The sequence below is a fragment of the Larus michahellis genome, chromosome 12 (genome assembly GCF_964199755.1).
Source record: "Larus michahellis chromosome 12, bLarMic1.1, whole genome shotgun sequence".
Lineage (NCBI taxonomy): Eukaryota > Metazoa > Chordata > Aves > Charadriiformes > Laridae > Larus > Larus michahellis.
Window position 1 is genome coordinate 17492670 of NC_133907.1, and position 25257 is coordinate 17517926.

Genomic DNA, 25257 nt, shown 5'->3' on the forward strand with positions numbered 1-25257 from the left:
TACACATATATTTAGTCAAGCAAAGGACAAATACAGGTAAAGGCAGTTACACTCAAAAGAGCATTGACCCAGGGTAATCTGACTTTCGTTTTAATTCTGCAACCTGGTCATAAGTGAAGACGTGGGAAACAACCCGCACTCTCGTTTGCTGGAAGTTTGATGCCCCGTTTCCACAGCAATAACCCTCAGTTACACCATGGTTAATTTCCACAATATGTGTCACGCCGTCACCGCAACACTGTTGTACCGGAGGCAACTAAACCAGTCCTACACGGCGAACCCGCCGTGCGGCGCCGTCGCTGCGGTACTGCTGTGAGAGGCCTCTGCTGACCGGCAGCCCCTTCCCGCCCCGCTCCCCTCAGCCGAGCCCCTCCCGCCACCCCGCGCGGCGCACGCGCCCTCTGGCCCGGGCGGGGCGGGCGCCAGCAGGCCCTGCGCGCGCCGGAGAGCCCTGCCTTCCTCGGGCCGCCCAGCCGAGGCCCCGCCCCCTCCCTGGCGGCGCCGCATCGGGGCGGCCATTTTGTGGCGCGGGGCGGTCGGTGGCGCTGGGCTCGGCGCGGAGCGGGGCCCGGGGCGGGTCGGCTCCGGTCTCACCCTTTTCCCGTGCAGATCCCTCGGTAAGAGCGCGGCGGCGCCCGGGCGGGCCGGGCCGCTGCGCTGCGGGCCCGAGGGGAGGCGAGGCGAGGCGAGGCGAGGGGAGGGAGGCCGGGCGCGGCGCGGCTGGCACGCGTCCCCCGCACAAAGGGCCGACCGGGCCGGGCCGGGCCGGGCCGGGCGGCGTCTCGTGCGCTGCGGGCCCGGGGCGCCGAGCGGGGTCCGCTCCCGCCTGGCCGCGGCCTGGCGTGCTGCGGCCGGGGGGCCCGGGCCGCGGGCCGGCCCACGCCCTCCGCTCCTTCCCTCTCTCCCTCCCTCCCTCCCGCCGCGCCTCCGCCCGCGCCCGGCGGCCCGCGGAGCTGCGCGGCCGGCGCGGGCAGGTGAGTATGTGCGGGCCGAGCGCCGGCGCCGAGGGTCCGGCCGTAGGTGGCGGCCGAGTGACCTTGCGGCGGTGGCGGGGCCGGAGCCCGAGCCGTGGCCGGAGCGCGGGGGCTGCGGCGGCCGGGGCTGGGCGGGCGCGGGCGGCGGCGCGGGGGTGGCTCAGGCCGGGAGCGGTGGCCGGCGGGCCCCGAGCGGCGGGGGAGCGGCGGCGCGGGGCCGCGTCGGTGCCTGGGCCGTGCGGCGCGGGGCCGGCCCTGGCGGGGCTCGTCCCGGGGGCGCTCGGTGGGGCGCCGGCGGCTGCTCCGCGCCGGGCCCCAGGGGATGAAGCGGGACAAACGCTTTGAAGGGAGGAAGGTCCTTGGTGCCTGCGGCTCTGCCACCGCTCGTCGGGGTTACCCTTTAAACACCAGTTAAATTGCCGTGCAGTAATGTAGTGCTCTGCTCCACTAATAAAAATAAGATCTGTAAAAAAACCAACCAAAAGCCAAACTGAACCCAACCTAGTGTTGAATTGGGACCCAGAAGTACATCAGGAGCCTGTGTGAGCTTTCTTTTGAAAAAAACTCTTGTGTATGGTTTTAGTCACTTTAAAATTACCTGTTCTTCTTAGTGATTATCTTACCCACCTCGTTCTGCTGGGGTTAGGCAGAAAAATCAGTAGGTTGCTTCCTCAGTGGACTCCTTTTAAGGTTGTTTCATCGGCTGTTTTGTGTCCAGTGGCTGGTGGTTTTTCCTGTGTAGCTGAAAGATGGTGTGGAGGGTCTGTCCCATGAAGTCCCAGCGGTGTGGTGTCAGTGTTGTGTGGGAGCACCTGTGCCCTAGTCGATGTCTGCCTAGATAATACACTCTTAATGCATCGGGTTGATGGGAAAGGATGTCCTTACCTATGAGAGTGATGGAGATGGTTTTCTTTAAAGTTGAGAGAATTGAGACTTGCATGCAAATGTAGATGTTTGGTGTGAAGTTTACACATGGTAGAATGGAGTTTGGCACCTTTTCTGAAGAATGCTGCTTGGTTTTGTTTATGTTATTTCACATTATAGCATGTTGTCTTGGTCCACTGCAAATCTTCAGCTTGTTTTCAGTGTTGTGAAGAGGAAAATATGCAACACTGTGGTTGCTATACTGGAAATACGTCAAATAATTTGGGTTTTTCTTCCAAATGGAAAGTTCCTTGTGCATGAAAGGTTTATCTGCTTCTTAAAGCAGGTGTGTTTTTGCATGAAACTGTTTTTTCAGGTGATTGCATTCTTTCCTGTGTTGTAAACTACTGTTTGACGCTCCTAGATATGAAAGTACATAGTTGAATTGCTCTCATAGAGGGTTGCTCGTTTCTCTTAAAGGTCTAATCAAAAGAAAAAAGGTCTTTTCCTAAATGCATTTGCTGTTTTAATACAAGTCTGAAGAGCGTAGTTGTATCTTTCTCACTTCTAAGTCTGCTGTTAATGTCCTGAAAGATCTATGAATACCTGTGTTTATTTTAAATGCCTCTATTAGGGAGTTTGTGGATGGTTTGGTAGTACTTTTGTCTTGAAGCTTACTTTGGTAATGATACTTGTAACTGAAAATGGCCTGTTTGGGTTGTGTGAGGAGGGCGCAGTTAGTTGTTCTTGGTGTGATTCATTCCTGAATAGTTTTCCAAAGAATCACAATTTTAGTATGAGATGGTGTACTAAGCAATCAAAGAGCAAGGGTTTTCCATCCTTTCTTTAAATACAAAATACATATGTTGCCACTTAAAATGTTTGGCTCTTTTGTTGAGTTGTAATCTGAGGAAGAAAATTTTTCCACAGGGATGAAAAAAATGAGAATTTGATCAGTATTTGGATAATGAAATGACTGATTACAACTGAAAATGCAGTATCTCGGTGGGGAGTTCTTACTGTGTGCTCTGTAGAGCTGACTGCCTAGAGGCGGCTGTGAAATATCACTTAGTTTCACCAGTTTGTGTCACTCCTGAAGATTTTTTTATGTGCAGCTATAGGGAGGTTTTCTGAGGTGCAGCTTATGTTGCTTTGCTTGAGTAAGAAGATGCACAGTTGATGGAAGGAATATCATTATTTTTGGAGCAAGGGTTTGTTAAAATTCAGGGGTTTTGAGTATTTAATTCTTGCTCTTTGCCTTTGAAAGAGTGATTTGTTCACCTACTGGTGATGGTAGAACTTGAAAGGTCCTCTGAGTGTTTTCTGTTGGTTCTTATATTCTTTCTGGAAGGCGTATTCATGTCTTGAAACTATACCAAAACTGTGCAGTGCAATTACCAACAAGTTATACAGGGATAAGGTATTAAAAAATGCACTTTTACTCTTGTGGTGATTATATGTCTCGGTGCCTTGTGGTGGTCACAGGTTTGAACTTTCTATTTAGACAGTTCTTTGTGGACTGTTACTGCTGTTGTGTTGCCTGCATTGATTTTTGCCTCCATTTATTCTTTATTGCAGTCTAAAAGTTGGTTTTAATTGGTTGCCCACAGGATTGGCTTGGCTTCTGCTACTTGTTAAGAAAAAAACATCTGTCTTTGCAGGTAAGAGCCTTTGAATTGAAGACTTCTTTATATGCATATTGAGTATAACTTAAGAAATATTTGAAGCTTTTTGAGTCTGAATTGGTATCAAAATACTTGGGTCAGATAATCTATAGCTAGTCTCTTTACTTTGACTCTCACTGGTGATGGTGGTTCTGGCAGTGTTGTTCTCATAAACAGCATTTTCTGCCAAACTAATGTTTTGTTGTTACATCAGCATGTGGTAGTCTGGAACACTCTCCCAGTTATTTTGCACTGCTGGAAAATGTAGCTACTTTGCTGCAGGCCATAGATCTGCATGTTTCTAACTATTGGAGTTTAGAAGTGTACAGTAATTGATTTTGCAGCTTTTAACGGGATCAGATAGGCTCAAATTAGCTCAGAGATGACTATCTTAATCTAACAGGTTGACTTTAGCCTTTTTTTTTTTTTTAAAAAAAAGGGGGGCAAAACTGTGGTCTGCAGTCTTGGCTCTTACTAGGCAGTCTCAACCCGGATACTAAAAGTTCCTCCTACAATAACAATTTTATTCCAGTTCTTAGTTTTCATCTAAGAACTGCCAAATATGTGGTGTGTCTGTACCGCGTGGGTATTGCACTTCCATACTTCCCAGCGGCTAGGATGAATCTTCGGAACTTTTCTTAGTTTGAAAAATCCATACATCTTAAAAAGCTAGTCTGGTGTTTCTATAAATTTATGCATATGAACCAAATTCTGCTTATTTTACTGACTAGCGCATAGCTGGAAGATGGAATAAGTAATATTGTAATCTTGTACACATTTTTCCCAGTGTAACATCAATGTTTTTAAAGATGTTACTGTCAAGAAACATAAAAATGTTGTTAAGGTTCATCAAATGAGTTGAATCTGATTGTCAGCAGCCCTTTACTCCATTTTTTTTGTCTTGGCTTGCTAATGGGGATGGCTTGTCCATTGTACAGCTCCAGGATTTTGTGCTTCTGGTATCTCCAAAAATATACCAACCACCCAAAATGACAACAAAACCCACTTTTGCCTCAGAGTATCTTTTTGTACAGGGAGAAAAGCAGGCAGCCTGAGAACATCTCTAACAGCCCAACAAAAAGCCTTCAGTGCACACTTAACAGGCATGTAGCCTGTTCTAATGTTGCGTCTGCATGTATGTTACAAATGAGCGGTGAAATATTTGAGCAGGCTTTGCTTTTTCATTAGTTGGGAAATTTGAGTGAGTGGGTTATTGTCTTCTAAGTGCATTTTGGAACAAATCAGACTTGTGAGTGCTTATAAATGTGGAATTTGTCCCTTTAGGTCTGTGTGATTTTTATTTTTTTTAAAAATAACAGAAGTGAAACTAATATTTTGTTAAAAGCACTGAAATCTTGGAAAAATTTGAAGCAGTTATGTTTTGAGTTGACAAAATATTTTTTTTGACAGTAGTATTCGATGGGAGTGAAGAAGTTCTTCTTATTCATACCATGTTACTGTTAGCTCTTGCTTAATAGCAAGCATGAAATTAAGTAAGCTGAAGTCATTGCAGCTAGTTTTTCTAGCAACTATATGCCAAAGCAGCCCTTTGTCGGGGGGTGGTGGGGTGGTTGTCAATAGTGATTTAGTGGACCTAAATAGAATACCTGGTAACAAACCATCAAGATATGTCTTAGCTTTTATAGTGAAGTTTTGAATGTAATGCAAGATTGAAATGCTTGCATTATCCCCCAAGTTATGTACATGTTCAAATGCGTGTACTCTTTAAGAATTCTTTTGTGACCTTATCTGGTAATTTGTCTTCTGGGCTAGATTTATGGAGACATTAGTAAATGCAGTTATCTAGCAGCTGTCAGTTCTGATAAAGAATATATGATGCTCTAAACCAGCAGATCTGGGCAGAAAAATCTTGCCAAGTTCCCTTTGTTCAACTAATGGTCATATCAGATTGTCATCCCTTCTGCATTAGTAAGGAAATCATTGAATGGTTAGGGGAAGGGACTAAAGACCATCTAGTCCAACCCCCCCTGCCATGAGCAGGGACACCTCCCACTGGACCAGGTTGCTCGAAGCCTCATCCAGCCTGGCCTTGAACACCTCCAGGGATGGGGCACCCACAGCTTCTCTGGGCAGCCTGTTCCAGTGTCTTGCTGCCCTCAGAGTAAAGAATTTCTTCCTAATATCTAATACAAATCTCCCCTCTTTCAGTTTAAAATTGTTACCCCTCATTCTATCACTACACTCCCTGATGAAGAGTCCCTCGCCAGCTTTCCTGTAGCCCTTTTAGGGACTGGAAGGTGCTCTAATGTCTCCCTGGAGCCATCTCTTCTCCAGGCTGAACAACCCCAACTCTCTCAGCCTGTCCTCATAGGAGAGGGGTTCCAGCCCTTGGATCATCTTCATGGCCTCCTCTGGCCCTGCTCCAACAGGTCTGTGTCCTTCTTACGTTGGGGTCCTCCGAGCTGAACGCAGTACTCCAGGTGGGGTCTCACGAGAGTGGAGTAGAGGGGCAGAATCACCTCCCTCAGTCTGCTGGCCGCGCTTCTTTTGATGCAGCCCAGGATGCGGTTGGCTTTCTGGGCTGTGAGCGCGCATTGCCGGCTCATGTTGAGCTTCTCATTAGCCAACACCCCAGAGTCCTTCTCCTCAGGGCCGTTCTCAATCCATTCTCTGCCCGGCCTGGATTTGTGCTTGGGATTGCCCTGACCCAAGTGCAGGACCTTGCACTTGGCCTGGTTGAACTCCATGAGGTTCACACAGGCCCACCTCTCAAGCCTGTCCAGGTCCTTCTGGATGGCATCCCTTCCCTCCAGCGAGTCGACTGTGCCACACAGCTTGGTGTCGTGGGCAAACTTGCTGGGGGTGCACTCAATCCCACTGTCCATGTCACCCACAAAGATGTTAAGTAGTACTGGTCCCAGTACCAACCCCTGAGAAACGCCACTTGTTGCCACTTGGACATTGAGCCATTGACTGCAACTCTTTGAAAACTACCTATCTCTTAGATAAATAAAAGTAATTTTCCATTTAATACAAGAAGCTTAAAATGTTTTAACTCCTAATGCATAAAAATTTCTGAAACTCATTCTTTGTATAATAGGTAATAGAGAAAAGGTAAGCCTCCTAGCAAGATTTACTCTTAGTGTTACTTTAAATTTTTCAAAGCACAGGTGCAAGAACAAGGATGCTTTTATACTGCTTGCTTGCCTCAGGATCATCTAATCTAATTCGAAAGCAGTCCTTTAACATAATGTCCTAATGGTTTTACAGTCCCCTTTAGTAGGACTTCCCTAAAGGAGGCAGAATTTTCATTTTAACTTTACTTTCGGAGATTGCTATCATTTTTAGGCGAGTTTAAAATAAAACTACAGAATCATCGAAAAATACTGCTGTTTTAAAACTGCAAAAAATTGTGTATGCTTTCTTAGTTGTGCACATAGCATAGATAGTTCTTACTTTGACTTGCTTTTTTTACGTGGACCAGTCATTTTGCTGTTGGAAAATGATTGGGCAGTGAACTTTATTCTCAAGTTAAATGTGTCACTGTAAGAGATAAATGCAAGATGTTGCTTTTGTTACCTTGCCACGGCAACGCAAAAGTTGCTTTTAAAAAAATTTATCCCTGAAGCTTAGTATATATTCCCCTTTCTGTTGCTGCCATCCCTTGGTGGAGTAGGGGTTTTCTTAGCGGTATGTACAGCTAGATTATTATTATTCTTTTAGACATTCTTATGTTCGTCTTGCAAATTCCAGTTTCTCTTTCAAGACAGTGTAATAAGGAATCGGACGTTCATTTAGAGCAGCAGAGCTTACTATGTGCCAGCGGGCTTTTCTGCTGTTTCCTTGAGGGAGAAAGGTCCTTCACGCTTTTCTGGTTTTAACTGGATGTGGGCCAATACCCTGTAATACCGCAGTATATTGCTTGAGTTCATGTATGGAAGGGGTTAGCTCTGGTTTATTGGGCAACAAAACAAAATACGTCAGTACCTATTTGAGTAATCTGAAGTTCCATCATGCAAGCAAAAGAATTGCTGTGCACTTTTTTTTTCCCTGTAGGAAAATTGTTACTTTATTCATTAAGTACTGAATTCAGCCTTACTTAACATGGTTAAATTGTTGGTAGTGGCTTTACTTAGTAGTTAAGGATGTACTCAAGGCATGTCCGCTCTAAAGCGATTGGGAGACGTGGACAGGCAAATGCAGCTGACTTAAAGATTTGACTGTATGCTGGGATACAATACTTAGCTGAATGTGAAATGTTGTGAGATAGTTACTGATCGTAGTTGGTCATAGCTTTGGTATACAGCCAGAAGTCTTTGGTGGTGCGCTGCCTCCTGGTGTTGCATTGTGTGGCCTGGTTCATCCTTGATTTCAAATGCTTAGTTAACACCAGTTGTATGTGACTAACAGTAGCCCTGATGGTCTTCCGTACAGACACTGAACTGTGTCTTGTACTGAACTTGTACTTAGGAAGTGAAGAAGTTTCAGAGGTAAAGTGGCTCAGGTGAAACAAGGTGCTACTACTGATGGCTTAGGATGAGAGATTCATTTCTGCTATGGTGAATTGTGCTAGTATTAATATGGCGCTTTCAGTATTTACTGAAGGTTTGTCAAGAATAAGTGAGAATTACCTAGTTTCCTGTTTATCTTGAACTTCTGATATGACCTCAGGCTCTTCTGTAGAATGTGTACAAGGTAACTGTCGAGATCTACCTGTTCAGAATTGATCTTAAGCTTCCACCAACCTCAGCTGTCTGAGATGGAAGGTGTAATATTAGACAGGGCATCTGCAACTATTACAAATTACACCTTGTTTTTGAAAGTTGTAAAGGCCTAATATCTAGCTAGGATATGCATAGATGTTAATGATGTTAATTTGTTTATGCAAGGTCTGTATAGTCACAAAACATGTGGGACTAGATTATAATGGTTAGCTAGCTTCATGGTCACCTAGACCTCTTAACCTTTCCTAGGAGGAAAATATAAGATCAGTATAATCTAGATGGTCCCTGTCAGGACGCTGTGTGAGTCTTGCTGTTGCTAGTTGTCCATAATGGGTTTTGTTCATAACCAACCCACCGTTACATTCCCAGTTATCTTCTCCTGTCAGGAGATAAAACCTGCCCTCAAATGGAAGAGAACTGGTTATTTCTCATAGGTGTGCAGAATTTGTTGCAGTCACTTTGCCAGGTACAGTGGATACCATACCAATGTATGGTAAATTAATTTTGCTTGGCTAAAATACTCATTTTGCTTACATTAAATATTCAACTACTGATATAATAGTTCTGACTTTTGCTGTTCCTTACTTCTTTTTTTTTTTACTGACACTTGGTTCTTAGTTTAATGGTTATTTTGGAATTTCCAGTGCAAAATGTATACTAATTTTGTTGGTAAATGTTTAATACTTCAATCTGTATGAAGTAAACAAACATGAATAAGGAACTTGGAATATAAACATGCTTAATCTTTGCAAGATGTTCTTAGGTGTATGTAAACAAATACAGTAGATGGTGTCTGTAGGTAATTGCATGGTGTCATAAACAGTAGTCTGACATAGCCGTTGCCTTTTCTCATCTGCAGGTGTGTGTTGTTTCAGCGCAGCATGGCTGTGGTCATCCGCTTGCAAGGTCTCCCGATTGTGGCGGGGACCATGGACATTCGCCACTTCTTCTCTGGATTGACCATTCCTGATGGGGGCGTGCATATTGTAGGGGGTGAACTGGGTGAGGCTTTCATCGTTTTTGCCACTGATGAAGATGCAAGGCTTGGTATGATGCGCACAGGTGGTACAATTAAAGGGTCGAAAGTAACACTACTGCTGAGCAGTAAAACTGAAATGCAGAACATGATAGAACTCAGTCGTAGGCGTTTTGAAACTGCCAATCTAGATATGCCACCCGCAAATGCTAGCAGGTCAGGACCACCACCTAGTTCTGGAATGAGTGGAAGGGTTAACTTACCTACTACTGTACCTAACTTTAATAATCCATCTCCTAGTGTAGTAACTGCTTCTACTACTGTGCATGAAAGCAATAAAAACATATCCACATTTTCTACTGCCAGTATGGGGACTGCACCTCCAAATCTTGGGAGTACCTTTGGTAGCCCAACATTTAGTTCAACTATACCTAGCACAGCATCCCCGATGAACACAGTACCTCCTCCACCAATCCCTCCTATCCCAGCTATGCCGTCTTTGCCACCAATGCCTTCTATTCCCCCGATACCTGTTCCACCTCCTGTACCCACACTGCCTCCTGTTCCTCCGGTTCCTCCGATACCCCCCGTGCCCCCCGTACCTCCAATGACGCCTATGCCTCCCATATCAGGAATGCCTCCTATGAATCCTCCACCCGTAGCACCTTTACCCACTGGAATGAATGGGTCTGGAGCAGCAGTGAATATGAATAGCGGCTTGAATCCATTGTTTATTGGTCCCATGAATCCTGTAAATCCTATCCAGATGAACTCTCAAAGTAGTGTTAAGCCAATTCCAATCAATCCAGACGATTTGTATGTCAGCGTTCATGGAATGCCCTTTTCTGCAACAGAATCTGATGTGAAAGATTTTTTCCTTGGGCTCCGTGTGGATGCAATCCATATGCTGAAGGATCATGTAGGTCGAAATAATGGAAATGGACTAGTTAAGTTTTTTTCTCCTCAAGATACATTTGAAGCACTGAAGCGAAACAGAATGCTGATGATTCAGCGCTATGTTGAAGTTAGTCCTGCAACAGAGAGACAGTGGGTGGCTGCTGGAGGCCACATAACTTTCAAGCAAACCATGGGTCCCTCGGGGCAGTCACACGCTCCTCCTCCCCAGGCTCATCCTAGGTCCAAATCTCCTAGTGGACAGAAAAGGTCACGATCGAGATCTCCCCATGAGCAGGGTTTCTGTGTTTATTTGAAAGGTCTTCCCTTTGAATCAGAGAACAAACATGTGATAGATTTTTTTAAAAAGCTGGATATAGTTGAAGACAGCATTTATATAGCTTATGGACCTAACGGGAAGGCAATTGGAGAGGGGTTTGTCGAGTTCAGGAATGAAGCTGATTACAAAGCAGCTTTGTGTCATCATAAGCAGTACATAGGGAATCGCTTTATTCAAGTTCATCCAATTACTAAAAAGGCAATGTTAGAAAAGATAGATATGATTCGTAAAAGATTGCAGAACTTCAACTATGACCAGAGAGAAATCCTCATGAATGCTGAGGGAGAACCAGGCTTGCCAAAATTGTGTGCACATATATCTAATATTCCATATAATATAACAAAAATGGAAATCCTTCAGTTTCTAGAGGGACTGGCAGTAGAAGAAAACTCTGTACAAATACTTGTTGATAATAACGGGCAGGGTTTAGGGCAAGCACTGGTTCAGTTTAAAGCTGAAGATGATGCTCGTAAGGCAGAGCGTTTGCACCGTAAAAAACTGAATGGAAGAGATGTTGTTTTGCGTTTGATAACTGTAGAAGAAATGAGAGATATTGAAAGAAACCCACCATCTCAAGGGAAAAAGATATTAAAAATACCGATACAAGGAAATGCGACTGTGCCAGGAGCACAGGGCGCTGGTGGGGATGAGCATGCCTTCTTGGGAAATGCTAAAGATGCAAACAATGGTCCTCCATTTAACTTCCCTGGTAACTTCAGCGGGTCTGGCACATTTGGTCCTCCTCTACCACCACCTGGAATAGGTGGCTTTCCTGATTCTAGACCAGGAATACCTACAGTTGCAACTAGTGGTTTGCCTGGTGCAGGTATTGAGGTCCCAGGTTTTGCAGGTGGTCCTGGTAATTTGAGTGGACCGGCAGGTTTTGCAGGGGGTCCTCAGGCTTTTGGTAATGGTCCTGGCAACTTAAGTGGGCCTCCTGCCTTTGGCGCTGGTCCTCCAGGAATTGCTAGTGGTCTCGGACATTTAAGTGGACCTCCGGGGTTTGGACCCGGACCAGGTAATATACATATTAGTGGACCCCCAGGTTTTGGAACAGGGTCTGGGAAGCCGGGACCAACTGTCATTAAAGTGCAGAATATGCCCTTCACTGTTTCGGTGGATGAAATTTTGGATTTCTTTTATGGTTACCAAGTGATCCCTGGTTCAGTGTGCTTAAAATACAATGAGAAAGGCATGCCCACTGGAGAAGCAATGGTTGCATTCGAGTCTCGTGATGAAGCTATGGCAGCTGTTGTTGATTTAAATGACAGGCCTATAGGCTCCAGAAAAGTAAAACTTGTTTTAGGGTAGCTGTTAATATGAAGTAGTTGTAGAATAGATATTCATAGTGCTGTGATAAATGCATCCAGATTGGTTTTTATAGTATTTCCAGGATAGAACCTGTGGATTGCTTAAATTGTAAAACAGGTTGGTTTTGATAAGACAGAGCACTGGGTTAGCCATTACATGAGAAACACTGCGAGGACAGATGCGCAGTGGATTTTCCCGTACAAATATGTGGAGAAGCTAGACAGATTCTTACTCATCATAGAAGTTTGGTAAACTATACTGGACACAGTGCTTATCAAGGAATCTAGATTGGTTTTACGTAGTTTCGGATAAGGGAAATAGATGAAGCCAGTGAAGCTCTTCAGTGGGTGCTCCTGCAAGCTGTTGTAAAATAGATAGCTATTTCTAGATTTGGTTAAAAGCTGGCTGAATTTGCTTTGTTTACAGGTCAAAGCTTTGTTTAAAGTCCTGATTTTACTCTGCAACTGAACGAATTCTCAGTGTACACAGAAAAATTGTTTTGTGTATGTATCTTTATTTTTTTCAAGATTCTCACTGTATGAACAGTTGAATTATGCCCATTGCTGATGTGTCTACCAAACTAATTCCTATAAGTATGAGCAGAATCGTTCTGTAAAATTCAAGCTGTTCTCTGTGGAATAACCTTTAGTTATTTATATATTGCAATTATAACTGTGCAGAATAAGACTTTTGCCACAAGTATAGCTAACCTCAAACATTACCATATGAGTTTTACAGTACACTTATAAAACGTTTGCAGTAGAAGTAACAACTTGAAAATACTCATTATTGTTTAAGTAGCTTGATTTGTTAGGATTACATGAATCGGTTGGGATAGGACCTTTGACACTAGTTGGATATTGATGTTGTATTTCTCATGTGTCTCTTGAACTCCTTACATAGAGTCTCTGCTAAGAGAACCAAAGTGATGATTATCAGTAGAAGATTGGAGTCCAGCTAAAGTTTTAAATTAGTTTATATATGAAAGAAACTTTTATCTTCAGCAACTCTGTCGTGAATTACTGCTATGGGTGAATTCAGAGATAAAATTTATTTTTTTTCCAAAACTTGAAAATACTGAGTTTACTATATATTTTTGCAATAAAGTTGTGCTGTTGTATTCAAAGTCTGTAAAGAGTTGCCATTTTCTTTGCTGTGCAGTAAAACCTTCCATGGAAAAAGAGAGAATTGGAAAGGAAGTAATTACACAAGTGAAAAGTAGAATTTTTTTGGTTCATTCTTGTTGGCTTATGATAAATTTGAAGACTTGGGCATTGCCTGAAAAATCCTGCTATTCCCTGCAAATCATTGTACTTAAACATAGTAAACGTTAAACTGTTTTGTTTTTTGGACAAAGAAAAACAGTGCCTTTTGGTGTTGCATATCATGGAACACTGAAGTGTTACGGTCAGGCAAAACTGAGAGGTGCAAGTGGCAACAGTTTTATTCATGTGGTGTGTAGGAGGGATTTGAAAACCTGTGCGGCGCTGCGTCCTGAGAGGATTTCACAGTACAGGAATACGTGGAAGGATTGTATAAAGGTGTACTTCAATAAAGAGGTGGTCGCATTACACAGATGCTTCTGTAATTCATTAGCATAATTTTGTTTTGACAGATTACTAGGTGGTCCCAACTTTGGAAAAGTCATGTGATTTGTATATACTGTTCAAAATTAAGCCTCCTGTTAATAAAACTGTCTGTCTCTGAAGCTTCATGTTATGCGTTTCAACAGTCTTTGGGAGTAATGTTTCAACAGCAGATCTTTGTTTCTTTTTTTTTTTTCCTTTTTCTTTGAAAGTCTGAAAATACTCTTGCTGATGTCAGAAAGATGTACGATTAGGAGTCAAGCCTTTCAGTTTATTTTTAAAATTATGCTCTTTGTTTTTTAAACAACTTTTATTAAAGTTTCATACTATATTGGAGTTATTTGGGTGCTTGTTTCTTCATGTTTCATATTAGAATAAAATTACTGAAAAGGAAAACTTGGCTTCGTTGTTCACAGAATTGATTTAAGATATTAGTGTGTGTTGACTTGTGGAAACTGGTGATAACTTTTTTCAAGTTCAAATGGATCACAACATTGCTGGCCTTGTTGTGAAATGTAATTAAACTACAGGTGTCTGGAATTAGGTACACAGTTCTGTGTTACTGTCTTTTGATTTCATGTCTCAATCCTCTTGGTAATAGAGGCAGGGTTATTAGTGTTTGTGTTAGACACAGCATATGCCGTGAAACATGCTTGTGTGCCTGTTCCTTTGGACTTTCTAAAAGTGCAGGTTTGTTTTGGAAATCTTTCATTTTCTGATTGTTGATTTTTCTGTGTGGTCTAAAGATGTTTAAATGCCTATCTAAAAAAGTGCAAACCAATACAAAAAGTCATTGGTCTTGGGAACACTGACATGGATGGAATGCTTCAGTGGAGGATTTGGGGTGGGGAAGGGGCTCTTCATCTTGCCAAGCAGTTGATGCTCCATATCCTTTAGCGCTTAAATTAGTAGTAAATTACTTAGTAAGTACCTCTTTTCCTTGAGAGTAGGCCCTTGGAAAAAATAGGAAGGCATAGCATATTTAGGATTTCTGTATGTACTATAAACAATACAGCTGCTGTAACAAATAGTTATGGTTGATCCTTTAAAGCATATATAGAGAAAAGTTTGTTATCAAGTGTCGCTTGCAAATACAAGTTTTCTATAACAACTCGCTTTCATGTTAGAAGCAGCCTTAAACTGCATGGTGTGCTAAATTGTGAGGATACCCTTATATTAAGAGACTGCATGGCTAGATTTCATAAAATTGCATACTTTGCACATGTTTGTATTCATAAATAGCCTTAATAAGGGGTTGGACCTCTGAGGTCCTGTCTCTAGTGTGGAAGGTATGTAACTGCCTTTGCACATACGCGTCAAGTCAGGCTGCTAACAAGAGGTAGCAACAGAAAGAATCAGCTGATGGACACGGATTGAGTTGGCAGTTGTTTTGGCCTTGATGATTTGAGTGTCAGGAACTGCCGTCCCGCTTAGCCTCATTGGAAGAATACAGTCAGTGACACCGATGTCCCAATTTCTTCGAGTTATGGAAAGAAGGTACTTGTTATATAACTGGCTAAGTTGGTGTTTTTAGCAGTTCCTTAAGTGTTAGTGTCTAAGTACTACTTGTGAAAAAGAAAAAAAAAAAAGATGTGTTTTCTGTTAAACATACGTATTTTTGTCGTTCTGCTCACAAGAGAAAGTATGAATATAATAAACTATTCAATGATAAACTTGTAACCTACATGGAAGAACTGCAATGGTTAGATGAAAGTGTGACTTCAAAGTTACCAAGTTTTCAAACAGTTACACTTAAATGTCGCAGTTTTTGTTTTTAATGTTGTGGATTTCATTTTTAACAAAAAGTCAATTCTCTAATATCACAGACAACATTAAAACCAGTTCTTTATTGATGAATTGTTGTTGCCACATTCTAAATGTAGATTTACGAGATGTTTGAGGCTTTGTAGGTTTAAAGAAAACCGAAGGATACTTCTCTCTTATTCTAAGTAGTGTTCTTTTCATAGCGTTTAATGTTTTCCTTGAACGTCTATGCTCTGAATTTGTTGTGAGTGGAGGGGAAGATCAATGCACAAACGAAGACTATAGTTGAGCGGCAGTTGACATTGAAGGTCTACCTTCTAAAGAATGTATGTGCTGGTCAGTTCTGCTAATTTGCTCATGCTTAACTCCTTGAAGAAGTTGTTGCCTATACTGCCTGAAATCATCAGCTTGTTTCACTGAGATTATTTCGGTGCACTAAAGACTGTGGACTTCCTTTGGGGAAAAAAAATATCTGGTTACCTAGGCACACTAGTGGTGTGTTAACTGTAAATATGAGTTTCTGTGTTTTGTTCCTGCTTCGTCTTCTGCTGTGGTGGTTCCAAAGCTGCTGCTTCCTGCAGTGAACGCTGTCGGTCCTCAGCGTGTTGTTCGGCAGTGCACGCCTCTGAATGGTGTTGGCCTTCTGATCTGCAAAACTGAAACTACTACGTACTATGGACCACTTAGAGCCTCTGGTCGGACAGTGGACCACTCTGAGAGCAGTTGTTTTAGGATGATTATCTAGATATATGGATTAGCCCCTGAAGGAAAGGGTTGCAATTCCTGATTAATACAGACTCTAGTGCAAGCAAAAGACTACTTTCTATCTTTGACAAGGTAATTGGTTGGAAGGAAGCTGTTTTGAAACTGGACTGATCTATTAGGAAATGTTAGAGTCTAGAGACATACACAAATTAGTCTTACGTCAATTTGCTTCTTTAGATACTGTGCAGGTCTTCAAAAAGAAAAAAAAAAAGACATGCTAAATTCTGTTGCTGTAAGAGGTTTTCAGAAATGGTGCCTCGGGCCCAGAAGCAGTGTTGTCAAATGTATTTGCTGGTCTTTGCCCTCTTGCAGGTTTGCTGATGCTCCCTTCTCTTCTGTGGCTGTATGTTCTTTCATGGTTTTGGGAAAACTGAGATAGAGCTTGCGTACAGAATGAATTACTCTTCTCCTGGTGGAAGGGGAGGTGAAACGGCGTTAAATACTTCTGCAGGAAGAGTAACCTCAAGGAGTTCTTTTCTGTCTGTTTTTGGCATTGAGAACGTGATCGTAGTTGAAAGATTTGGGTTTCCCGTGGAATCTGTTGGTTGATAGTATGCATTCGACTTAAGGTTCGTGTACTGAACTCCACTACTCTTGCCCTATCATACGATCAGGTAGGTGTACTGTAGCTTTTTTTCTGCACAGATGACTTTGTCAGTAATTTTCTCGGAGCTTTGTTACTGCATGGAATATTTTGGATGGTGTTGGTGCATGGACTGCTTCCCGCCTTCCCGACTTGGATGCTTTTCACTCATGGGTATAAAGACCGTATGTAAGAAAAGCAGGCCTGGAATTGTTCCTTTTCCATAGCTCCATAGACCGACTGCGGGTGTCGGATTATTTAGCTTGTGACTCTTCGCTCGCTGGCACTCACTTCTGAGCAGCTTCCTTTATTATCATTCTTCTGGTTTTATTTGTGTATTCACAGCATGGCAGTTTAGGAGAGAGGCAACCAGATTAATTCTGACCTGGGTTCCTTTACTGCCTCTGCAGAGTCAAAGCTTACTCCTTTGTGGCTGTTTTTCTCTTGTATGCTCCCATGTCTACAACCTTAAATTCAAATGGTCTTACCAGTTGCTTCCCAAATATGTTAAAGTAAGCTTTCAGAAACAGTGAATATATTTCCTTTTAATGGGAGTCTGATTTCCACAAAATCAATTCGGTAACTCTGTATTTACCACTCTCACACCAGCTTCATTGTTTTTTCCTAACTTCTGGGGAGGTCTTTGTTACGAGTTATCAGTGAACTAGACCGTAGTTCTTCATACAGTTGATAATAGATCACAGCCGGGGTAACTTCAAGGGGTGGAGTGGGGATTGCCTTTACGGTACATGGTTGAGGGAGTACGATTTCCCTGTAAAGTTTAAAACTGAAAATTTAGGAGTTGGAAGGCTTGCATGGGGAAAACAGGAATTGATCCTGCCCAGAACTCTTTTAGTTGGCGTAGTCTGGCTTTTTGGAATGGTCACTGCTTCTGGAAGGCTGGTGACTCTTTGAAATCTTCATATTGTAGTTACAGTATTGTTAACCAAAGAATCAGTAGGATGGTATTGCTCCAGTTTCTCACCATCTGAAGGTAGGTGGAACTTCCAGCTAGCTATTTCGTAGTTTCAAACAATTTGTTTAATTCCAGCCATTTCCCATTAAATGTGACTGCGTGGGTGTAGCATGGCTCTGTGACAGTAGGAAGCTTAGAAAGGCTTTCTAGGCACTTAAGCAGATTTTGGGAGGAAAATAGCCTTATAGTCAGAACCTAAACTACTTCAAGAATTCCTTTTAGGTAATTTTGACTTTTATGATAAAATTCGTAGGACCTCTGCCACCAAGATTCCAAGCCTCTGTGCAGCATTGTTTGCTCAGTGACCTTGCTGTGGTGGCATTTGCCAGAATGTGCTCCATAATGGGAGCTTTTTATTAGTTTTGTTTTCAGCAGTGTAGCCAAAGCATTGCTGCTTGTTTTGATGGGAGGATGGATATGGAGTGTGAGAAGCGTTGCTTGTTTCAACAGGAAGCTCATCTCAAAAGTGAAAACGATGGTTGCTGATACTATTTCGTTATTAGCCAAATTTTTCTAATAAAAGGGCAGTATTTATAAGTCCCATTTTCTTAAGGAACACTAATGCAACCACGTACAAAAGCAAAGAGGCTAATTTAAAGTAAATTTAGGCACTGTCAGTTGTTGACTGAATGTAGGGGAAATCACCTCTTAGGGAAGGGAGGCGGAGCTGTTAAGTATTACCGATCCACTTGCCTAGGATTCCCCACGGTGTCCCAGCATTGCTGCAGAGCCAGGCTTCTGTGTTAGAGATACAGTCTCAAACGAATAAATGGAGTGTCTTTTGTAATGCTTAAAGCTTTTTTCATCTGTGGACTTGAATGCGTTTAGGAAGTGAGGTAAGTGTCTCTGCAGGGCAGTGGTGTATAGCTCATTTGTCTCCGAGTAATGTTTTCATCCTCACCTTAAAGGCACATCAGTATTAGCGTCAGTGAAATGGCATTAGGATTGAAGTTGAAAAGTTGGGGCCAAGCTTTCACTCTGCAGCTTTATTAAAAACAACTAAGTGATGCTCTTACCTAAAGAAGAATGTGGTTCAGAACTTCAGCACTGAGCTTGCGTGAAAAAGAGCAGAGTAAAACAGTGAGTAAACTAATCTGAAATTTAAATGCAGTTGTTAATGATAGAATGTATGAGATGCGTAATTGATCTAAATGGTTTGCTGTTAAACCTGCGCCCTGCACAGTCTTAGGTACTCTTAGATTGTAAATCAGAATTGGTTTTGATGGTCAAGTCTGTTTTAAGGTTTTTAAAGACTACTGTAGTTGTTGTCACTTAAGTCAGTGGTAGCCCCTGTGTGTGTATAAAAGTGTTTTGAGTAAGCTGGATGAATCTCTTAAAGGGATAAAGCCTTTCAAGTATATCTGAAAAAAATTACATACACAACACCATGACGTATTGCACAAATGGCCTGAATTTTTTTGAAGGCCTCTTTTGTCGTCGGAACACTCATCCCTCCCTTTGGGTTACTGACCCTGTATTTCTGTTAAGACAAGAATCGAAATGGCATTTCTTCCTTGCAGTGCAAGCAATGTGTCAGGTTATCTCTTTGAATGAGAAGATAGTGTTTGGCTACCTGAATTACTCCAGGAGCAGAAAGCAGAGTGTGCAAACAGTGCTTTCCTTCTGCTGGACGGCTTGTGCTACTTCTCCTGTTAAAATTTGTCCAGAGTTGTGCCTGTAAAAATAACTTAAGGTAGAAACAGGAGTAAGTTTTCTGAAACCAAAAATTCTTTGGTTTAAACAAAACCAATAATAAACAATGTAATATAAATCCTAATATGAGTCTGCAGGTAACGTATCTCTATGAAATAAGGGCTGTTTTCAGTGCAGTGACTTGACTGAATATGACTGTAGTATCCCTATTTAGTTCTGTTACTGTGAGAAGTATCCCTATAATTGGGTTCTGCTCCAGCCACAGTGTGGTGGTGTAGTATGTAACCTTCCTCTCCATCGTGTTTAGCCTTGAAAAAGTAGTAAGAACCTGTTGTTTTGAATGTTTTTGAGCAGCCCACGCTCCAGGGTCGCTTACACGTATAATGTGAAAACGGATCCTATTTTAATCTTTGTGGTCTCAGATCCCTCTGCTACTGCGTTAGGTACGCATAAAAGCCTTGTTGATGAAGAATCTGCGATGAACAAGATCCTATCCGGTGTTCTGTTGTGTCTGCTGCCTGTTATTCAGCTGTTCCCTTACTATGTGGATGGTGCTCTGCTGCCCAGAGAACGTGTAATTTGTGACCTGGATTTCCAGGTTCCACCTAATGGTGATAACTCCAAGTCCGTTTAGAGTAAATGTAATTCAATTCATGCTTCTACGACTGTTAAATTGATTCTAGTTTTTTTGTCGGAGATTTTTGCTTACAGAACTTCTATCTGCCTTAATTTGGTCATATTTATTAAAAATTTGTTGGAACTATTCATTTGACTTTGAGACAATAAAGAGGCTCACCTGTGGGACAGTCTAAGGCTTACCAGTATTGGGCTCTAGGGGTTTTCAGGTTCTTAACTGGCAGAGGCGTGTGTTGTAAAGGGTGTGGAACACCTTTGTAGCAAATTCAAACTTAATGAAAACAGACTTTTTTAGGGTATAGGTTGAAAAGTATTGCAGCGCATATACTATGGGTAACAGACAGGGAAGAAGCACTTGAGGAAATTTCTGTTCACGTTTGTGGAATCTCTTCTCCCGTAATGCAGGGAGGTTGTGTGATCAGTTTGGCCCACTTGGCACTGAGACAAGCGGAATATCTTGAATCCGTTGTAATGAGTTTGTGCTTGTGGGGAGGTACACTGTCAGGAGAAGTTAGATCTGGAGGAGAAGAGAAAAGGGGCACAAGGTCAGGGTGATGTTTTGTGGCCTTTAAATACTTCTGTTGTTAGTCTGGGTGAGGGAGAGTAAAAACAGCTTTTAAAATCCCTTGCCGTATCCTTTCCTTTGTACTTCCTTATGTCGGGTTTTTGTGGTGGTAGCTTTTTTTGTAGGTTTTTCTGTTTTGAAGCATCGTTAATTCTGCAACAGATCGTGATGGAGAAGTGAAGATGTTCATACTGCAGATGGTAATAATTAAGTGGCACAAAAGTATTATGGGGGTGTGAATCTCTTCCTTTAGAAGCAGCATATACTCAGAAGGAGAAAAAAGAACTGGAAGACAATGTTGGCATAAGAAAGGTTGAACTTGCAATGAATAAATCGGAGAAATCAATGTCTTATGAGTACTGCAGAAGCATTATTATGGTATTTTTTCCAGATGATATTTCATGAGGAGCTAGATTCAAGATTAAAATTAAAGTTCATAAAGAAGAAAGCCTGACTTATATAATGAGAGACACAGTGTGGTTCTGTCATGTGTGAGCACTTGAAAGGTCACTTCTGCTTTATGTCTATACTCATTTTTTAGGCAGAAATTGTCACTGTGCAGTAATGACTCCAGGGCAACTGAGAATAGTCTAAAGAATTCATCTGGGGTATGTCAACCGTTTTTTTTTTTTTTGGGGTGGTCGTTCAGCAGTGCAATACTAACAAGAGATATCACAAACTTTTCATTAACTAAGTGGCTGTTGGTACTACACGGTCACCAAAATTCTTCGGTGATGTGAATTTGTTTGGTAAGATGTGTTACTGGCGTATTTCTTTTTAAAGTCTTATTTTGAACTTATGCTGTTCTTACAGTATGTACTAGTTCAGACAGATGGACTTTAATGAGTTTCTGCCTTGAAGTCACCTGCATGATATCACGGTTACGTTTGGGGGAATGGCTAAATCATGCAGACTCTAGAGTAAGTACAGCAGGGTTTAGATTTCCAGCCTTTAGGAATGGTCAAGGTTGCCAAAGGAATCGGCAGAGCGAATGCCAAGGTGTTGCCTCAAAAGCCATGGGTGTGTGCCGTGCGGTACGTTGAGGTACTTGCAGGTGAAGCTGCAGCATAGTTGAAGAACCGAAGAGGAGGAATATGGTGTAGTCTTCAACCTGAGTTTAAGGAGTTTGGACTGAGAAGTGGAGGACTGAGCCATAGCCAGCTTGGTTCATGTGGAGCACGAGACAGAAAGTTCAGCTGTTTGTGGCAGAGATGGGAATGGCTGGAGTTTTAAGGGAAAGAGTGAGGCCTTACGTGAGAAAGGAGGATTTGAAGTGTAAAATGGTGGGTTTGAGGTTGTTACAAAGGTCAGTGTGGTTGAGTTTTTAAGTCTCTTTTTCAGTTAAGTTGTTCTTTACGTTTCAGTAATAAATACTTGAGAATCGGGGCGGGGGGGGGGGGAGCAGCTAAATAAAAGAATATGAAAGGAACGAAAAAAATCTTATTTGGTGGGAGAAGTCAGGGAGCATTTCTAGGATTGCAGTCACTGTTCCAACTTAAGCCAAATGAATGAGCGATTCCAAAGCCTCAACCTGTTTTAAGTTATTTTTTCAGGGAAATGTTTTTTTATATTCTACTACTAAATGCTATGAACTTTGAAATGTGTTTTCTTTTGCATGAAGAGCTTGGAAATGTAACTTAGGTTTTACTTAAGTTCAGGTGTTAATTTGAACCCATTGTAATTTAATATATTACAAACAAATATTTTTGAAATAGGATGAATGTTGACCCATCAGTTTCCTTAATTATTTCTCAGGCAAGTGGAGAATATCTATTGTAAAGGCACACGCAGGCCTTTCTTTGAGCTTGTTGGTTGTGATTAAGGGTGGTGGTGCATAAGTTAAAAGGTGAACATCGAACAGCGTAAAGGCGAACTTGTAGAAGAAGGTGTTGTTTCCCTAGAAAAGTAAAGATGAAGAAATGACTGAAGTTCTTGTTCGCATTTTCTGCTGGAAATCACAATCCCATTTGTGATTTTTGGGCTTTATTTCAGTTGTTTTGTTTGGTGTTTTGTTTTTACAACTGTCTTAAACTTGTTGTTCTTATTATCCTAAATGGGAGCTGCGCCTTCTCAGTTTCCGTAACTGTCTGGGAGGTCGGGTTGCCACACCATGTGCTTCGCGCTCCTACCTGTGGGCTGCCTTCAGATACGAAAAAACCTCAAACTGTTGTGGTGATAGCGGAGCTTCAGGGTTCTAGTGGAGACAACTCAGGAAGCGGAACTAGGTCACAACTTCCATGCGTATTGAGTAGCCTTGGGTGCGCAATAGTCGATAACCTCTCTGTGTAAGGCTTGTAGACAAACTCAGAGCTGGGAAAGGCTTGTCTGGGCTGGCGGCTGTGCCACTGCTTACCTCTGGTCGTGCCTTGGCGTGGTTCGGTGTCAGCACAGCCTCACCGCTGCACCCTGGGGGAAACTTGTCAGCTTTCCGCTGTGTGTGTCCTCCCTGGGAGCTCTCACCCCTGAAACTAAGGCTGTCTGATGGACCATGGACACTCATTACTAGGACTGAACCAAGCTGCCAGAGCAGTTTCCTCAAAAAGGTGTTCTTGATAGTATTCAATATCCTGTTTCTTTTTTAACAATTAAGAGATGCCTTTTGTTTCAGGTTTTGTATCAAATTTGTGGTAACAGTTAAATAACCCCCTTCCCACAAAGTTTTGGTTGATCAGTCAAAATGTATGGTGACAGATACCTCAAAACCACAGCGTCATAGAATCATGGGGTGAGGTATAGAGTATACAGTATAGAGAATACTGATTTATTGTCTGCCCGTAGTAATGCCTGTTTTAAGAGTCTCCTCTCCAAACCCCTAGGAATAATTAAATGGTAGAAAAAATTGTAGCCATTTGTATTCTCTGCAGAGCTTCTGGGCTGTGGGATGAGGCTCTGCGGCCCATGGAAGGGCTGGTGTGCTGGAAAGAGGCTGTATTTACTCATGATTTTTGTGGACTGTGGTCTTTCTCATGAGACTCTCTTAATCTCTGTTTAAAATAAAGATGCTTTTTTAGTGCATCTAGTGATACAAACATAGCTTTACGATTTCTTTTAGAGCCTTATGGTGTTCTGGAAAGTATGATGATGCCGTGTCCTGGTTCCGGCGGGGATGGGGCTAGTTCTCCCCAGGCTCGGGCAGGGACACAGGTATTCCATCCCATGGGAGCCGTGCCCAGGCTGAGCTGCCGGGGGAGGGGGTGGGAAGTCACGGTTTGGAGTGGGCTGGGGCGTCCCGGGTCTGGTCAGTGAGCAGTGGTTCCATAATCGTGTTCATACATTTCTCTCTCCGTGTTACTGTTGTTTTCTTGTTCCCTTTGCTGTTCTGTGAAACTGCCTTTGTCTGAACCCCCGAATTTTGCCTTTTTCTTCTGATTCTTCCCCGTAGAGGGGGGGAGTTTGAGAGTGGTTCTTTGTTGCTGTCTGAGGCTAAACCATGATACACCGGAATTTTTATTTTGATAATAAATTAGAATGGTACCTCGGCGCCAGCATCGGCTTTGTAATACCAAAACCCAAACCATAACTGGCTGTCCACTGAACACTGAACTAGTTATCTGAGAAAGTGTTGCTTCCATCGGTCTGCGCGTTCAGGGATCACAGCAGGAGAGAGAAGCTGTTTAGAAGAACGTAGGGTGATAACTGCAAGATGTGGGATTAAACTAAGCAATGGACAAGGAGAGGACTACATTAGGCTGTTGGGAAGTGCAAGATTTATGAACTGGGATGGTCTGTTACATGCGTTGGGGTGTATTTCTTGGGTTATTTTGTAGGATAAGGCCAAGATGGTGAAAATTTCAGTTGGTACGTACTGCTAGCAGGATTGCTGGTACTTGTGTTGTGTTTGTAAGCAGAATGTAAGGCTTCTGCTGCTGGTGTAGTCAGTTCGGTACAAAATAAGCTCATTGGAAATCAGGTGTCCTTAAGCACATGCATTAAAGCTTCAAGCTTGAGTTAACCAAGTTCTTAAATGAGTGTGTAATTGGTGTACACTGAAATAGAGCGTGTTGGGTATCCTGTGCGGAGTGATGTAGTTGATAAGAATTTATTAGAGTGATTAACTAGGAACAAACTGCAGGTTTTCTTGTGCTGAATCCTTGCTTATATTCCATCTTACATGGAACAGTGAAACCAAGCCGACCCACAAGACGGGATTCTGCGATAACACAAACGTTTTCTCTCTAGAAGACGTCACTCCTGGCACTATTAAAAGTACTGCTGGTGGTGTTCGATGCCATGAAGTTACTAGATTTTTCTTGTCCTCCGGTTGACTCCATGGGCTCTGTGCTGAGCTGCCATACTGGGGTGATTGAGTCACAACCCCCCTTCTTCACCCCGTCCTCCCCAGGCGAAAGGGAAAGGGGAGCCTCTTGACTTTCAGGCTTGGTGCGGTACAGAAGTGTACAAAATCGAATGCTGTAATTCAGTAATTCTCACCTCATGAGTCCAGCACTCGATCCTTAGTTAAGTAAATGGCGGTACTCCTGCTGCAGAGCGTAAGTACCAGAGGAGTTTGTTTATGCTTCAAACACCTATATGTGGCGTTTTGGGGAAATGCGAGACCCTCTAAAGCTCTGAATGGGGACAGTTAAAATCTCTGAGCACTCTTGTTCTGGAGTTTGCTTCTAGTATAGGTGGACAGTGCTTTCTTCTCTTCTATTTAATTTGCTTTTAAGCTTTGATTAAGGAGAATCACTAGAAGAATAATTATAAATGAATACTAGCCTTTTTTATGGAGTAGATTTTGTTTACATTGGAGAATGTTCTTTCCTGTGTGACAGGAAGCTGATTTTTCTGCAGAAACACATGAAAAGGGTTGGACGTTCTGAAATGCTTACGTAAAACTTCAGAAAGTAGCAGGTAATTCCTTGTTCTTTTGAATGTGTAACATGGATCTCCTACGTGATTTTCCTTTTTTTTTTTTTTTGGCTCTTGGTTTGATTATTTAGGACCAAATTCTTTACTGATGTGCTTCAATTCAATGTAGAACAGCTTTGTTGGAAATATGGGATTTATCTTTCCATGTG

The 25257-nt window shown here is 42.5% G+C and overlaps 2 protein-coding genes across 8 annotated transcripts in view; both read left to right on the forward strand.

Annotated features, from left to right (window-relative positions):
- Positions 1-489: 489 nt before the first annotated feature.
- Positions 490-25257, forward strand: part of CPNE1 (copine 1) — a 44821-nt gene continuing 20053 nt past the window's right edge. The window contains exons 1-2 of one of the 5 annotated variants that reach the window (XM_074605704.1): positions 504-617; positions 3417-3499. The gene's annotated coding sequence lies outside the window, so the exon portion shown is untranslated. Of the gene's footprint in view, positions 618-883; positions 975-3416; positions 3500-9099; positions 9190-25257 lie in introns of those variants that run through there. The other 4 variants (XM_074605707.1, XM_074605703.1, XM_074605705.1 and 1 more) reach the window with 4 other exon arrangements.
- Positions 494-13630, forward strand: RBM12 (RNA binding motif protein 12). Of its 3 annotated transcripts, none has more exons than XM_074605700.1 (3): positions 531-617; positions 3449-3499; positions 9047-13630. In XM_074605700.1, exon 3 carries the CDS (start codon positions 9069-9071, stop codon positions 11706-11708), a length of 2640 nt encoding a protein of 879 aa, XP_074461801.1. In that variant the 5' UTR covers positions 531-617; positions 3449-3499; positions 9047-9068; the 3' UTR covers positions 11709-13630. The 3 variants fall into 3 exon arrangements, with proteins under 3 accessions (XP_074461802.1, XP_074461801.1, XP_074461800.1); XM_074605699.1 differs by having other exon boundaries at positions 561-617; positions 3417-3499; XM_074605701.1 differs by lacking the exon at positions 3449-3499 and having other exon boundaries at positions 494-617.